The 16,040-nt window shown below is 34.3% G+C and overlaps 1 protein-coding gene across 1 annotated transcript in view; it reads left to right on the forward strand.

The window, feature by feature from the left end:
* The window catches only part of LOC148654888 (protein kinase C-binding protein NELL2-like), a 127,089-nt gene extending 117,072 nt beyond the window's left edge, over positions 1–10,017 (forward strand). The window contains exons 19-20 of the mRNA XM_088644789.1: positions 1,861–2,085; positions 9,546–10,017. Of these exons, the coding sequence (XP_088500915.1) occupies positions 1,861–2,085; positions 9,546–9,587 (267 nt within the window). The 3' untranslated portion in view covers positions 9,588–10,017. The remainder of the gene's footprint in view (positions 1–1,860; positions 2,086–9,545) is intronic.
* The last annotated feature ends 6,023 nt before the right edge of the window (positions 10,018–16,040 follow it).

Genomic DNA, 16,040 nt, shown 5'->3' on the forward strand with positions numbered 1-16,040 from the left:
ATGTATTATATTCACATCTTTGTAATTCTCTTAGAAGCACTTGTTGTATTTCTTGTTGGAGAGAAATCTTGACCTACTGTAGTAAGGGTTATGTTTGAAAAGGACTCAGTATAGTGTACAATGAATGAATGTATCTGTACATTTGTCGGGAGCTTAACTTATCCTAAAATTATTATTACTTTCTATAGATGTATTAAAAAAGTGTGAAATAAATAAAAAAGATACCTTGAGGTATGAAATTGGATTTGGACTGTTCCAAGCTATTGTGTAATCACACTAACATTTTACTATATGCAAAAAAAATTAAAATTAAAAATAAATGATTAAAAATTAATCAACATGCAATCAAAAACTTAAGTAAGTTAGAATAGGGTGTACAATATAGTGATGATAGCTACCATAATGTTATTTTTTAGAATTTGCAAAACAAATAAGATAAAATACTAATATTTGCATTCAGTCATGGTTATCTATTTGTTTTTTGTCAGATATACGGTAGGCTTTCACAGCCAGGGGAATGTTTTTTTTCTTATTCTGTATTCTAGATTTCCTCTTAGTATTAATTATAATCATACTAGTTGTTTTCATTAGTGTGTATCTGTCACAGGGCTCATTTGTTATGAACCTTTTACAGTGGCATAACACTCTAGAGTTGGATCAGCGCTACAAACTCTTTTTGTCTTAGCACATTTATTCACTGGCTTCTAAGTGTGCAGCTTTAGAGGCAGGGAAATGTCTGAGAGTTTTTGAATGAAAGGACAGATCTCACATAATATGCATGTCTGGTAAAAACAATTCTAATAAACCATGTTATTTAAGGTATACAGTGTGGATACAGTAAATCAGAATCTCGCTTTTTAATTCAGTGGTGCCAGACATACCAAGCTTAGAAATTTGATAAAAAGTACACACAACTACACAAATGTATAATAAATTACACATTTAAATGTATCACTACAATTAATATGTAAAGATGATTGACTGGAACCCTGTGAGTCTACCAATGTTGAGACAGTGTTGGTAACTGTATCCTACAGCCACTATATCATTTCCTTATTAATCCAATAGTACCCAAAACCTTGATGCAAGGTCTGAAGTTTTGTTATTATTTCTTATTATGTAAGATATAATGATTATTATATAAAACAACACTTAACAGTTACAGTTAGTATAACTAGATATAGTACCTCGCTATCAATTCTCAATGAGGATTAGGCCCAATGCTAAAAGATGGCTGCTTCAAGATGTTTCCTAGTTTTGTCTGAAAACAAATCTCTTCAGAAACAATTACTGTAGTAGACAGTTTCATTTTTTTGTCCTGTGGAAGATCGAAATGTTGTCTTTACTGTTGTTCCACAGTCAGTATTGTACAGATACCAGTCATGCCATAATACAACCCAAGTACATCTTACTTCAGTCTAACTGAAAATATATTTTTTCTCAAATATATTCCATAATTCACAAATTTCTTAGCAAGCACAATCATACTTTTAAATTATATTTAATTTTTACGATTTGTGTTTGGCAGCTGTGTGTCTTCTCCAGGAGACAATACAAGAATAAAAAATATTAACAAATTTAAGGTCATGCTTTACTAATTCAGAAGATTATCAAGTTTTTTAAAGATGAAATTACCATCTATAGCTTTATTGATGGACTCTATAAAATCAAATTTAAGGTGATTTAAGATTTAAGGTGTTAATTTTTGGAAAGATTAGTAAGATGAAACAGAAGCACCGAGTGCAATTCTGTCAATTAACCTAGAAATGCATTACATCATCTGGTCAGAACAAAAAACAGATATTTGACATTCACCTTATTTTCTCTTTTTTATGATGAAATATGCTGTTTCTGTCACAGCAAGGAGAAGTGGACTGCTGGCCACTTTCCTGCCCTGTTATCGAATGCGAATTTACTGTGATTCCTGAAGGAGAGTGCTGCCCACGGTGTGTCACTGACCCCTGCCAGGCAGACACCATACGAAATGACATCACCAAGACTTGCACCGATGAGCACAATATTGTCCGCTTCACTGGGTCTTCATGGATTAAACATGGCACAGAGTGCACACTCTGTCAGTGCAAGGTAAGGAAAAAATCCATATCTTTAACCTGTGCATGCCTGAGGGTAAATCATACAGAGGGACATAAAGAGATAACATACCACTAGATTTTTATTTGTTAAGTAGAAATAGTAATTAGCAACTATTTAAAAAATTACCTTTCTATATGGCAAGTAATGATTAAAATGCCCAGTTTGTTTTTTTCTTTTTTTTTAATTTTTTTTTTCTATAAATTTATTTTTTAAGCAGACTGGTTTTATAAAAACAATTATTCATTAAAAAATGCAATTATTCATAAAAAGGACACTTTCAGTGTGCACTAGGTTGAAGACATTAAACTGCATCATGCTGTGATTGTTGATTGCCAATTAATATTCAATGATATACCGTATTTTTGTAATATATCTTTCAAAGGAAAGCCAAACAAAAATAAATGTAATTTTTTTAATTGAAGTAGTATGATTTTTCATATATCTTTATTATTGTATTATTTTGTCTCGTTAAGATTTTGTAAAGCCATTACTGCATCAGTAAATAGCAAAATGTGCTTAGGAAAAATGGCACACAGCGCCACCAATTGCACAAATAGCCATTTAGAACATGCCTGTGAGTCAACTGTGTGTCTTGTTTCTTTATTTTTCAAAAAATCTGATGTAGGACTGCATTACTCTTTAAAACTGCCAAATGGCACCTGAATCCTTAAAGTACTGCAACTGCGTGTGCTGGACAAATCGCTATAGCATTAAGTGTTCATTAATCCATTAGTGCTTTCCTGCACTACTCATTCTGTATATACTGTACTTATTCACCAACAATTGCAACTCACAACTGGCAACCCACTGAAGCTAAGCAGGTGTGAGCCTGGTCAGTACCTGGATGGGAGACCTCCTGGGAAAAATTAAGGTTGCTGCTGGAAGAGGCGTTAGGGGGGCCAGCAGGGGGCGCTCACCCTGCGGCTCATGTGGGTCCTAATGCCCCAGTGTAGTGACGGGGACACTATACTGTAAACAGGCGCCGTCCTTCGGATGAGACGTAAAACCCAGGTCCTGACTCTCTGTGGTCATTAAAAATCCCAGGGTGTTTCTCGAAAAGAGTAGGGGTGTAACCCCGGCATCCTGGCCAAATTTCCCCATCGGCTGTTATCAATCATGGCCTCCTAACAATCCCCCTCTGTGAATTGGCTTCATTACTCTGCTCTCCTCCCCACTGATAGCTGATGTGTGGTGAGCGTTCTGGCGCACTATGGCTGCCGTCGCATCATCCAGGTGGATGCTGCACATTGGTGGTGGTGGAGGGGAGTCCCCATTACCTGTAAAGCGCTTTGAGTGGAGTGTCCAGAAAAAGCGCTATATAAGTGTAAGCAATTATTATTATTATTATCATTATTATTATTAATTTCATTAAATATAATGATTACACTGTTGAGACGGGATGTTTTTACCACATTGCTACTACCTCCAAATAAGATACCATGTCACAATACTGTATACTACTAATATCCCTTTTAATTGCAAACAGTAGACATCATTATTTGTAATCGTGTACAGTATAAAAAGTAATTAGAAAACAGAACAGAATATATCGACATACTTCCTTGAAAAACATATCATATTTAAAAACAAATAGTTAAAAAGAGGGCAGATTAAAATAAAAGTTTTGATATGTGATTTCAATGTCTTTGTCACATGCTGTTAGTTACACTGTATTTAGAACAATATATTTAAATAGTTAATATTGCAATATGCAGGTTGACGTATAGTCAACCTCTCAAATCACACAAATATTTGATATAATTGTAATGATCACTTACTAAATAGTGGTATAATTAATGAAAGCAATGCACAAGACATATGCTAATACTATAGTGGATGTCCAATATGCATATCAGTGGATAATATTTCACAGAATTCTTTAATGTGTGTGACAACAGCCAAAAATCAAACGATGCACTGCAATCAATTAATGGCTGCCCAGCTCAAGGAAGTGTTTCATACTGTTTTGTATCACCATTTGTACTGGGGAAGTATCAATTATTAAACTGAGAAGATTATTTTTTAATTAAAATTCATAAGATGTCTAAGTACAATGTGACAATGGTCTTAAACTGACAGCAGACTGCAAGCTGGTCTTAAAAAGACAGTGGAATACCCTGGTATGTGGCACAGCACAAATGCACACTCATAACGAGGAGCTAGGAAGTGGGAGAGAGAACAGGAACAATATAAACTCCACTTAGACAGTCACAGTGTTTGAAAATAGCCTTTGATTTGTTTCTCTCTAGCTGTCTTAGCAGTTATTTTATTGACAATCAGTTTCATTTTCTATTACACCTCAAAGTGGTATTATAAAGGGGTGGAGCGGTGGCTCTGTGGCTAAGGATCTGTGCCTGTGACTGGAAGGTTGCTGGTTCAAATTGCGCTGTCTATGTCTCATGGAGAGCAAGCTGGGGTATGTGAAAAAAGACGAATTCCTAATGCAAGAAATTGTATAGGGCTAATAAAGCAACATTATATTATTATTACATTAAAGATATTAAAAATCTATGATTTTATAATGTATATAAAGGATAAAACAACATGGCTTTTATGAAGTATTTAAATTTTAGTTAGAACAAGCATCTAAAACCTTTTCCAAAATAACCACCGTAAGTTACTGAGTTACAGTCTTTGATTCATAAAATGTTTATGAAGACGGGGAATATTGTTATGTCCTTTTTTTATATTTAGCTTCCACTACCATCTGCTGTACGTACATTAGGTACATATTATGTATGATACTATATGGCTTTAAAACCACTACAGTAGATATGTGTGAAATATATTTTTTGTAATCAAAATTGAAATTTGTTTCCTTATCACTTGTTGCTGAAATTTGCATTAAGACTAAATATAGATTACCTCAATACAGATATAAACCTGAAAGAGGCACAACACTTTCACAACAAGCTAGATAATAAACTTATTATTTTTATATATCTGAGTAATTTTGTTTTTGTAAAAAAAACTATTTTCTTTTTAAATCAATTTAATATGTACATACTGTAATGCACAGTTTAAAATTAATAAAAGTCTAAACAGTATACAACTTAAATTCTATCATTGGAGAAAATACTGTCCATCAGCATGGACTGGGATTCGAAACCTGGCGTTTTCTGGTGACAGCCCAAATTCTTCCATGTTAAGCATTCACTGCTCCACCTGGTGGTTTTACTAAGTAGTGCAGTCCCACAACAGAATATTTTTTTAAAATGCGCAGTACACTGTGGTGCATGTGTGTGCAGCGCAATGTACCACATTATCTGGTATGCATTCTGATTTGTAATCGCATATATACAGGAAGGTAAGGTTTCTAAAATGCAATTAGGTCATAATTTTTTTTTTCAAAAATCATACTCTTTCAAGTTCCAGCAGTTTTAAGACTTTTTTAACAAAGTTATTGACATCTGAAAAATAAATAGGCATTAAAAATGATAAAGAATAAGCTGTGAAAAAATGTTCACAAATCTTAACAAAAAGATGTAACTGATGTTTTCAAAAAATGAAAATTGAGCAAATTTTGAGCTTAAAGCTAACTTTTGCCTTGGTGTCATAATTAGAGCATGTTAAAACTTTCCAAAAAAAACCACAGCAAGTGTCAGAGTTAAAGAATTCAATGCAGATTTTTTTTTTATATATAGAAGGTGGAATACTGTTCTGTACCTTTTTTTTATTTTCAGCTACCACTACCAGCTATTTATATCTTGGTGGCCTCTCTAACTAGTGCTCTTCTCACCCCCAAAAAGTTGATTTTTGAGGACATCCTGTTTTTCAGTGTTCTACAGTTGTGCCATATTTTCTATTTCTTTATAAAATTTTACAATATTTTATCAAATTGTCATATTTCTTTATATTGGACTTTACTGTGCTTTGGGGGATATGTAATGTAAGGTTCTTATACTCTGCCTCTAATTGGAGCTTTTCAGTAACCCTAACCCAGATTTACTTTGTAAGTTCCTTTGTCTATATGATATAGGTTTTATTGGAAACTGTACTGATCAAGTGTGGGACCTCCCCAAATATAGGTATATTTGTCCAGAACCCATGTGAAACACCCTAATTGCACTCAGGTAAACTCCATTCAACACATTATGTAGCTTCTACAGACATTTGGTTAAACCAGAGCCTATTTAGGTGTGTCAAAATAGAAGGGGTTGAGTACTTATACTATCAATTATTTTCTGTTTTATCTTTAGAATTATTTTAGAAGGATCTGTAGAATTTTGTTTACAATGTTTACAATTTGATATTATAGAGTGATTTGTGTTGATAAAGGGCAAAACAATCCTTAATAAATACATTGTGACTCTATATTGTAACAGCAAAATGTGAAAAAGTCCAAGGTGGAATGAATACTTTTGATAGCCAAAAAGAATTCTTTAGAATTCTAAAGAATAAAATAATTGGTATAGAAGTAATATATTTGGAGAAATGGAAAGACATTGCTTTTACAAAAATCAACTAAAACCATGACACTCATCAGGACAAGAGAACCGAATATGGAACGATACATCCTATTGCTTGACTATCGAAACCTCAGGGCTCATGGTGGCTGTAATGATGGAGCTATAAGGGTTTCCTTCCACCCCAGCACTAGCTAGAATGAGACAAGGAGATGGTGTCAGGGGGATCATAGGGAGGAAGCAGGGATGGAAAACAATGACCACTTTGTGAAAGCAGTGTTAATTACATGCATGTATGTCTAGCTGTATGTGAAAGGGTGCTACCCTCCATTTGTGTGTTACATTTATAATGTCCAATTAATTTGCCAACATGTTAACTACCACTTTATGGGAAGAATGGGCATTCAATACATTTAGAAAATAGGTCATTGTTTGTGTGTAACTGTATACCAGGGGAATAACAGAGCTCAATCCTATAGATTTTGTCCAGTACTGGAGGTTCTTGTTGTGCAGGGACCTAGCCAGTATGTAAACTTAAAATTAATTGGTTACAAAGTTGTAGTTTGCAGTTTTTTTTAACTTTTTTGTAGTTCATTTTATGAAATTTATAGTGACTTGCATATCTACATGTCCAATTTGAGCAAATTTTAGGTTTTTGTATTTGACATGTTTTTGTGTTTAAGGGTAACAGATAAAAGATATTCAAAATCTTGTTTTAAATGCATTTTGTACTCTGAAGTGAACACACTCAGACATAAAAATATCTTCATGTATTTATTGAAGGTCATGTAATGAAAATGTTGAGCCACTCTTACTAAAATGGATCTTACCTATTTTAGGTAATTTGTACAAATTGTGTGGTTGTGATTTCAGAAATGAAAGTACCAAACTGAATTAACCAGAATCCAATAAATCCCGTTGCTTCATGATATCCAGCAGATGACATTAAAATACTGAAGGTTGACATCTCTTGCATGTACTGTGCCTTGCATACGTATTCAGACTCTTCCTATGGTGTCCCATTTTGTGAAACTACAAAATGATGCACACACATTTTTAAGCTTAATATTTATTTAAAACCTGAATAAATAAACTGAATTCTTCTAAGAGTATGATTTATACGACTTTATATGCATAATGTTGAAAACTCCTTTTTTTTATGGTTGAATCTTTGCCTGAAATTCACTACCTGACTTAGGAACCTTACAAAGACCAGGGGTATTTATTATGAAATCAACTGTTATGTGTTACTGTGCAAAAATAGAAGCCACACAACTAATCATGTGGCCCTTTAAGGTGATTTTGTGCATCTAAATTAATTTAGGTTTGCCACAGGAAAGGCATGGAGATCTTATTTTTCTGTTTTTTGTTCATATTATGTACAGTATTTACGTTTTTCTTTGAATTTGTGAAACATGAGTATAACATATTAATTGCTGTTTCAAAGGGTCTTGACAACAGGCTTTAAAGCCACAAAATGTGAAGATTGCGCAAGTGTCTGAATACTTTTTATACATATACTTTTTATATACATCATATACTGTATATTGAATTGATAATTATTTAAGGATTTTCTGTGAATTAGCAGATTCCAGGTAGTCTGTATATGAATGGATTCATCTCCATTTTAAATTGAATATCACAGCATAGTTATATAAGGGACAAATGTAAGTATTTTTAGGATAGGTTTTGCCTAAACTTATCACTGTCCTCTGTGAATGTAACTGTCATGTTTTGTTGTTAGAAAACAAATTCTCAAAGAGTTCAGTTTCGGTTTTTGCCTGCTCAGTGAATATTGAGGCAAATCAATTGTCTTAGAAACTCTTTTTGAGTAGAAAAGATGCTATGGCTTAATCTAAAAACTGAAGTTTGTGTCCCTAATAAATAAAGACACTCAAATTAATATACTGTATTGTTTTGACCTGGAAGGTTACCTTCTCTTCACGCTAAAGAACCCCAGCTTTTTTAAGTTCCCTGTTACATTATACCATGACATTCACTTTACTTAGCAAATTAACCTTGAAACTCGTTTAATTAAGCAGTTGAACCCTTGTGTTGACAGACAACTAAAAGCCTGACAAGGCTCTGTCAAGAACTATAACTCTGACTATTCTGTGCAACTACTTTGAAAGGGTAAATTCTGACAATAGTAAAAAGCATATTGAATTTTAAGATAAAGTGTATGGAATATTAACCTTTTAAAATGGAAATAGCATTTTGGATGAATGAGGCTTATGAAATGTATTTGCTTCCTATTGGACTGTTCAATTGAATATTCAGATAAAGATACAGATTGTATCTAATACATTTACTCAGTTTTGCAGGTTGCTTTACAATGCTTCACAATATATTTACTAAAAAGACAAAAAAAGAACAACCTTGAGTAATACTGTAAAACTAAGATTCTGAAGAGAGGCTCGTAAGCCTTTGCCATGACATATGGTATATAAGAATGGTATTAATCTGGCAAGGTCAAAAAGAAAAAGAAGGATTGTAAGACATAACAAACTGCAGAAATATGATATCCTTTAATATTCCAACTCAATGAACAGATAAGCTTGGACGTTGTGTTAAATCTCAAAAGGAGATGAAAAATTCTTATCAGTAAAATAAACCTTTTTATAATTTTTTATATCTTTTATGTAGTATGAATAGTATTTGCAGATTTGTTCATTTGCAAAGTGTGTGGAAATAAGTGTAGTTTTATGTGGATGAAATTTATATTTTTACATGACTATTTTTAAGTATTATATCTTAAAATTAAGATTTATCTGTATGAAAACAATATGTACATGCGTGACCAGTATCTTAGGTAACAACATGCTACATTTAATCGTCTGTAATGTTTCTTATACAGTAGTTTATTACACTGTAATGGTATCACAGTTATGTTACTGGTTTCCTCTCAAGTACACTTGTATGATACAGTAACCAAAAACATTTTAACCTATACTGCCATAATCAATATTCATTGTGTAGAAAGATACTGGGCCTTTATTATTTACTGCATAATTAATGATTACCTTACTTCTCTTTTCTTTTCAGAACGGACACATCTGCTGTTCAGTTGACCCAATGTGCCTTTAGTAGCTGTGGATGCTCTCTAGGTATTTGTACAGAAATGTCCGTAAGAACTGCAATTTCTTGTCCAGACACTCTTTATACCAAATACAAACCTGTATTATACCAAACAGAACTGCCCAACAGACCCTTATATATTCATCAACACAACTCCAGATTACCTTGTACATTAAGGAAAATGTTTGGGTTTCAGACTTTATGCTGCAAAAAGTACTAATATTGGCATGACTGTACTCAGTGTTTACCACTTACAAGTTTTGTAATTAAGTAATGGCTGAAAGATTATGGCATCCACAATAGTAAAGAAATTTGTGTTTCATTTCCTACAAGTAAAAACATTTATATTTTATTGTTCAGTAGCAATGTTAATTTCTTGATTAATTTATTTAATGGCTTGTTATTGTGTAAAAGTGAAATAAACATTTTCATTAACAAATTTAGCCTATTTTCTCTTTTATTAAAGTCCTAATCAGCATCACATCTAAAATCTGTCTTACTTTCGCTGATAGTCCAGTAGTTTTGACAAGGTACTCAAAAGACTTGCAAAAGTAAATGCAGATTTATTGTTTTTCTAAGCACAGGTATGAGCACAAGGGGTATTTAGGATGACAAGCTCAAAAAGCACAAGTTAAAGGATAAAATGTTTGGAAATAATACAAAATTTCAGTTATGTGCTGACAGCCCTACATAGTGGTATCGCCTCCGGATACCTGGAAGCGTAATCCACAATCACGAGGATATATTCGTGTCCCCGAGCAGATTTAGGAAGGGGACCTACAGATGCAGCCATTCAAAATGCGCGGGCGATACCGCATTATTTTGCGGTACGCTGTACGCAGTCTACTGGTAAATACCGCGAGTTACCGTAAATTCTCCTATAATACGACAAGCAAAATAATAGTATCCGGAATTTCCGCAAGGTGGAGCTAATAATGCTCAACCTCTCATGTTTGAGCTGTGGCCATCAGTCTTTAACGAACATATTACTAATAGTATTAATAATGAATGACCTTGGACAAGCTGTAAGTGTAAACTCAAAGTATTGCCCTGGTCAACATTCTTTTTTTCATTGACCGTCTTTGTAAAAGTAACACCACAGCATTTCGCAATCACGCATTTGTTTCCAATCATGCAAAGTACAGTAATTTTTGAGAATCGATTCACCATGCCTTTCACATGCTCATAAAAGAGATTGATTTAGGAACATAAACATATTACCGTATGAAAACTGTACTGTATACAGTATGTATATGTATATTTAATGTCTTAACTGTGCCCGTTTAAGTATTGAATATTCATATCTAATTTTACCACTGAAGGGAAATCTTAGTAGCTGAGCATAAAAAGAATAGGAGCATACTGCAACGCGTGTGAAGGCCATAAACGATATTAATTTTGGAACATAAACATACAGTATATGGCTGGTCTCGGTACTTTAAAGAAAATATACACGAAACATGGTTTCATTATGACCAGAATCGGTCTTGAGATATTTTTAACTTGATTTACAGTATTTGAGAGGTATGTCTTAGCACCGATACTACAGTGCTTAAGTACTGCTCACGTATATGTTTCTAGGTTTATATTATGCATTTCATACGGTCAAATTACTTTTGAGCAACTAATAAGAAGCGCGAAACGGTATGCGTTTTAGTTTCGTTTTGTGCTGGGACCCGTGGATTGATTAGAGATATCAAGTACATACAAGTCATTTTTTAAATGTTGTAGTTCGTCTTGAAAAAATGTTACGAGTACATCATCTATCAACAATTACACAGGTTCTGTTTCCATATTGCGGATTTTGGTTACGTAATATTATTTTCTAGATTTCACGTTGTGAATATATGATTTGGGCAAACAGAGCCGCAAAGAAGTACATTATGGGTTGTTGTTTTTTTTGCAGTTTTATCTAGAACAAGCGATGCCTAAACCTTTGTCTGATTCTTGTGAAACTATCCACACGACAGTTACAGTACCTAGGAGTTGACTTCAGTGATGTCACTGATGGGATGTTTCTAAAAATCCATCCTCTGTAAAACGTCTTCTCTAGTTGTCCTGTATATGTATTCGCTAATGAAGCTGTGTGTTCTGAGCCTGGATCTCTACATTTCTGTATGAACCAGCTTAGAGGGCTAAAGACAGCTTGTGTTTAAATTGAGTGTAAGGCAATTTATGCTTCTAAAGTCATGGTCAGCATTTATTATTGTACTGTGCTGTAAACTTGTTCTGTGCCTAGTCACATTATTTTATAGCGTTTTTATAGCGTTATCAAATCCGGTGGCGCTGTGTGTTAGTTTCCTGACTCCCATGTCACATGGTCTGTGATTGAAACCTTTGAAACCTGTTTAATTCGTCACAGCCAGCACTCCAGCAGAGAGGGGGTTGTACTCGTAAAGCAGAAGCAGGCAAGATTTCCAGCGAAAGACACCTCCCCCTTCTTCAGGTGTGAGTGTCTTCTGCTCAGAATGAAACGCTAAAATGTAATGTAGGCTCTGAATGGGTTCAATTATGATTTGGGCTTGATTAAGGTCGCTGCCTTTCATCTAAAACCCTACTTGAATCCTTCTAAACTAAAAATCAGTGTTAGTGAGTTCTAAATAAAGAGGTATCCAGGTAACAGTGAAACGGATAGACAGTCTGGGGAGATCGCCCGTTTTCCATGTAAATAGTTCCCTGGTTCCGCACCCCTTGGTGTTTCTCTCGCTCTCTCTCGGGTCACCTGATCATTAGCTCGAAAGATTTTAGTGCTTTGTGTATATTCTAATGGTAGTGGGGGCAGGGTGTGTGGGAACAGGTTTGGTTGAAATTGCATTGGAGATCTATGTTCTTCACACCTGAAACATTTTCTCTGAAAGCATTTTCTTCGCAGTTTAACCAATCTTGTTACAGCATGTTACAGTTTACTATTATTAACCATATTAATTTTAAGTGCTTAATGTAAAATCTTGTAAAAATATATTTTCATTGTTCAAATATACATTAAGTCTGACTATCATATAATAAGTTAAATACAAAACTAAAGAAAAAATAGGGTTAAATATAATTCAAAATATTTTGCTAACAATGTTAACTGTTTATGAATAATAAAATGTATTAACTAAGGAGTAGGATGGCACAGTTGTTAGTATGTTTTTTGTTTTGTTTCTTTTTCATAAATACAACAGTAGCACCTGATGTCTCAGTGGCTTTCAAAATTAAATTATGCATGCAAACCTGTGAACTAGAAAGATAACTAAGATATCCATCCATTTATAATGGTGGCGAAGTGGCTAGCATTGCTATCTTGCAGCACTGGGGTCCTAGGTTCAATTCCTGCCATCCTGTGTGTGTGGGGTTTACATGTTCTCTCTGGGTTACATGGTTTTTCTCCATATGTGTGATATGACTCCCTCTCGCACTCCAAAACATACTGGTAAGTTAATTGGTTTATGGGAAAACTGGCCCTGGTGTGTGTGTGTTTGTGTCTGTCTGTCCTGTGATGGACTGGCGCTATGTCCAGGGTGTATTCTGCCTTGTGTCCGTTGCTTACTGGGATAGGCTCCAAATCCTCTGTACTGGATAAAGAGATTAGAAATGGAAGTAAAGGCACTGTGTGGATGGAACTATACACAGTGTTAGAAACCCACTATGAAATGGCAGCATCTCACTGAGAATAAAATATTTTATAGTGCTGGCTTAAGGAAACAGCCTTTCCACCTCTCTTGCACATCAGTATCCATACCTAGTTATTTAAACAAATTGCCTCTAATTATAAACATCTTAATATGCTGGCTCTGTGGATCCGCATCAGCTATGTTTGCCCATTCCTTCAATTCATGTGCATCCAACACACAGTTCAATGCCAGCATCTACACATAATCTAAAATACAATCCTTATTTCAGTATCTATGTAAACATATAGTCTGTTAACTTCATCATCTTCATCAAAAGTATGCCTAACCCCATTAGGAAGTGTTCTTGTTATAAGTGTATTCCTCAGCTTTCCCCAAATTATCTTCTTTTTGCCAACATCTCTAGTCTTTTATCCTGCAATAACTCAGCCAACACTTAAATCTCCAAAAGCTGCTTGTGTTAATTTCTTTAAATCACAAATATCATGTGTAAATACTGGCCATGTAATACTCTGCATTGTGGAATAATAATTTATTTTAAAGGGAACTAGAGAAACTAAGAACTAGAGAAATCAAGAAAGGCTTTTTTTCTAGAATTAATAAATGCACATCCTGTTCACTGGGGAAATTAAATCCACACTGAGCAATCTTCAATATGTTCAGAATATGACAGCAAGAATCCTATCAGGGATGCATTACACCTGTTTTCAAGTCCTTGCACTGGTTACCTATCAGATTTCGAGTCAACTTCAAAATCCTTATCCTCCTTATATACTGTCCTACAACTGTTATTATTGATCACCGAATTATTGTACTTGACATGACTTCATTCAGCCTTTCCTGAACGTCTATGACAGGCAGAGAGAGTGCTGTTTCTGGTGCGATCTTTTGCAGCTGACATTTCACTGTTTTAAACGAACAAGAAATTAGATTGCTCATAAATCACTCATTCTATATAAACACAGAATAGAAGGATAAGCAAGGAAATAGAAGGATAAGCATGATACGTATGTCTTCTGTCATTTTCTAAGTCATGTTACTGAGCAACAAATCTTATTGAGAATATGAATCCATTTAAGGTTTATACCATTAAAGTAACGGTTTATTCCATGCTGAAAATGTTTGTACCAGACTTTTTTGAGGCCTGTTTAATTGTGTCTGAAGTCTGATGTTGTAAATTTTATTGTTAAAAAGATCCATGAAAATGTCACTACTAAAGTTAGCTGGTACTGTTGGTATTGTAAGTGGCAAGTAGAGCTCATATTTTAGATTTTGTGTAGTTGCTAGCGTTGAACTGTGTGTTGGATGCACATGAATTGAAGGAATGGGCAAACATAGCTGATGCGGATCCACAGAGCCAGCATATTAAGATGTTTATAATTAGAGGCAATTTGTTTAAATAACTAGGTATGGATACTGATGTGCAAGAGAGGTGGAAAGGCTGTTTCCTTAAGCCAGCACTATAAAATGTTTTATTCTCAGTGAGATGCTGCCATTTCATAGTGGGTTTCTAACACTGTGTATAGTTCCATCCACACAGTGCCTTTACTTCCATCCATTTCTAATCTCTTTATCCAGTACAGAGGATTTGGAGCCTATCCCAGTAAGCAACGGACACAAGGCAGAATACACCCTGGACATAGCGCCAGTCCATCACAGGACAGACAGACACAAACACACACACACCAGGGCCAGTTTAAATCTAACCTCAGAACCTTTCTTTTCAGAAGACTTAGTGTCTGTATCTGCTTCATTTTCTAATTTTGGTAGCACCTCTAACTGCTTGTCTTTCTTATATGCATTTACTTTGTAATCTGTGGTCCTTTTATCTGTTTTTACATCTACTGTATTGCTTTGAGATGCCACCTTTAATGGTGATATATCAAATAAAGTTTTTTATTATTGTTATAGGGAAACATGATCAGATTTTCCCTGGTTCAGAAAAAAAGATCTAAAGTATACTAGTTTGTCACTCTTCTCATTCCCTTTGCTAAATGACTTTTCATACTAATCTGATCAATCTAACTGCCAGTTTTCTGTGCTTTCTATCCTGCTAGATTTGCAATTATTCTGAAAATTTTCAACTTGAAATAACTCATTTCTAAATACCTTTTTCACTGTTAACATCTTGCAGCAACTCTGCGACAAAATATACACTCTGACAGTTCATCCTGCTACCAACATTAAATAAAACAAATCTTAAGATTTCTATATTTATGTCTTTATTTAGTGGTTTCATTAGTGACAAAGGCTAAACTTTCTTGGGAAATTGTCTTTTGTGTGTTGCGGAAAAAACTGACTTGGTTTAACAAAATATGTTTACAAATCCTTTCACCTGGCATTTTCGTAGTTAGAAATTATGGAACACTCTGTTAAAAGCAAGGGAGTTTTTATGTCCGTTGCAGTTCTTTTGCAACATGAATATAATTATATCGTTATTAATTTCTTGAGATACGCTATTCCATATTATATTCCCTTTTAATCAAATTCTAAAAGTATGCTTGTTGACTCCGGTATCGCGTTAGTTAAAGACTTCGATGCTTAAAATGTTTAGGGAGAAATGGAATACTGGTGTGTATGTTTTCTTTAAAGTACCGAGACCAGCCATATACTGTATGTTTAAGTTCCAAAATTAATATCGTTTATGGACTTCACACGCGTTGCAGTATGCTCCTATTCTTTTTATGCTCAGGCACTAAGATCTCCCTTCTGCTTTGTGTAAGGATGGTATCAAAAGCAATCTTAAGTGGTGAGAAAGCTGTGCTCAATGTATTTAAGGCACTTAAAAGTAAAAGGAGATGCTTCATATTGCTTGACTAATTTTAAAAACTAAGTTATAAATGCAGAC

Source organism: Lepisosteus platostomus, chromosome 9 (assembly GCF_059453375.1).
Source record: "Lepisosteus platostomus isolate fLepPlt1 chromosome 9, fLepPlt1.hap1, whole genome shotgun sequence".
Lineage (NCBI taxonomy): Eukaryota > Metazoa > Chordata > Actinopteri > Semionotiformes > Lepisosteidae > Lepisosteus > Lepisosteus platostomus.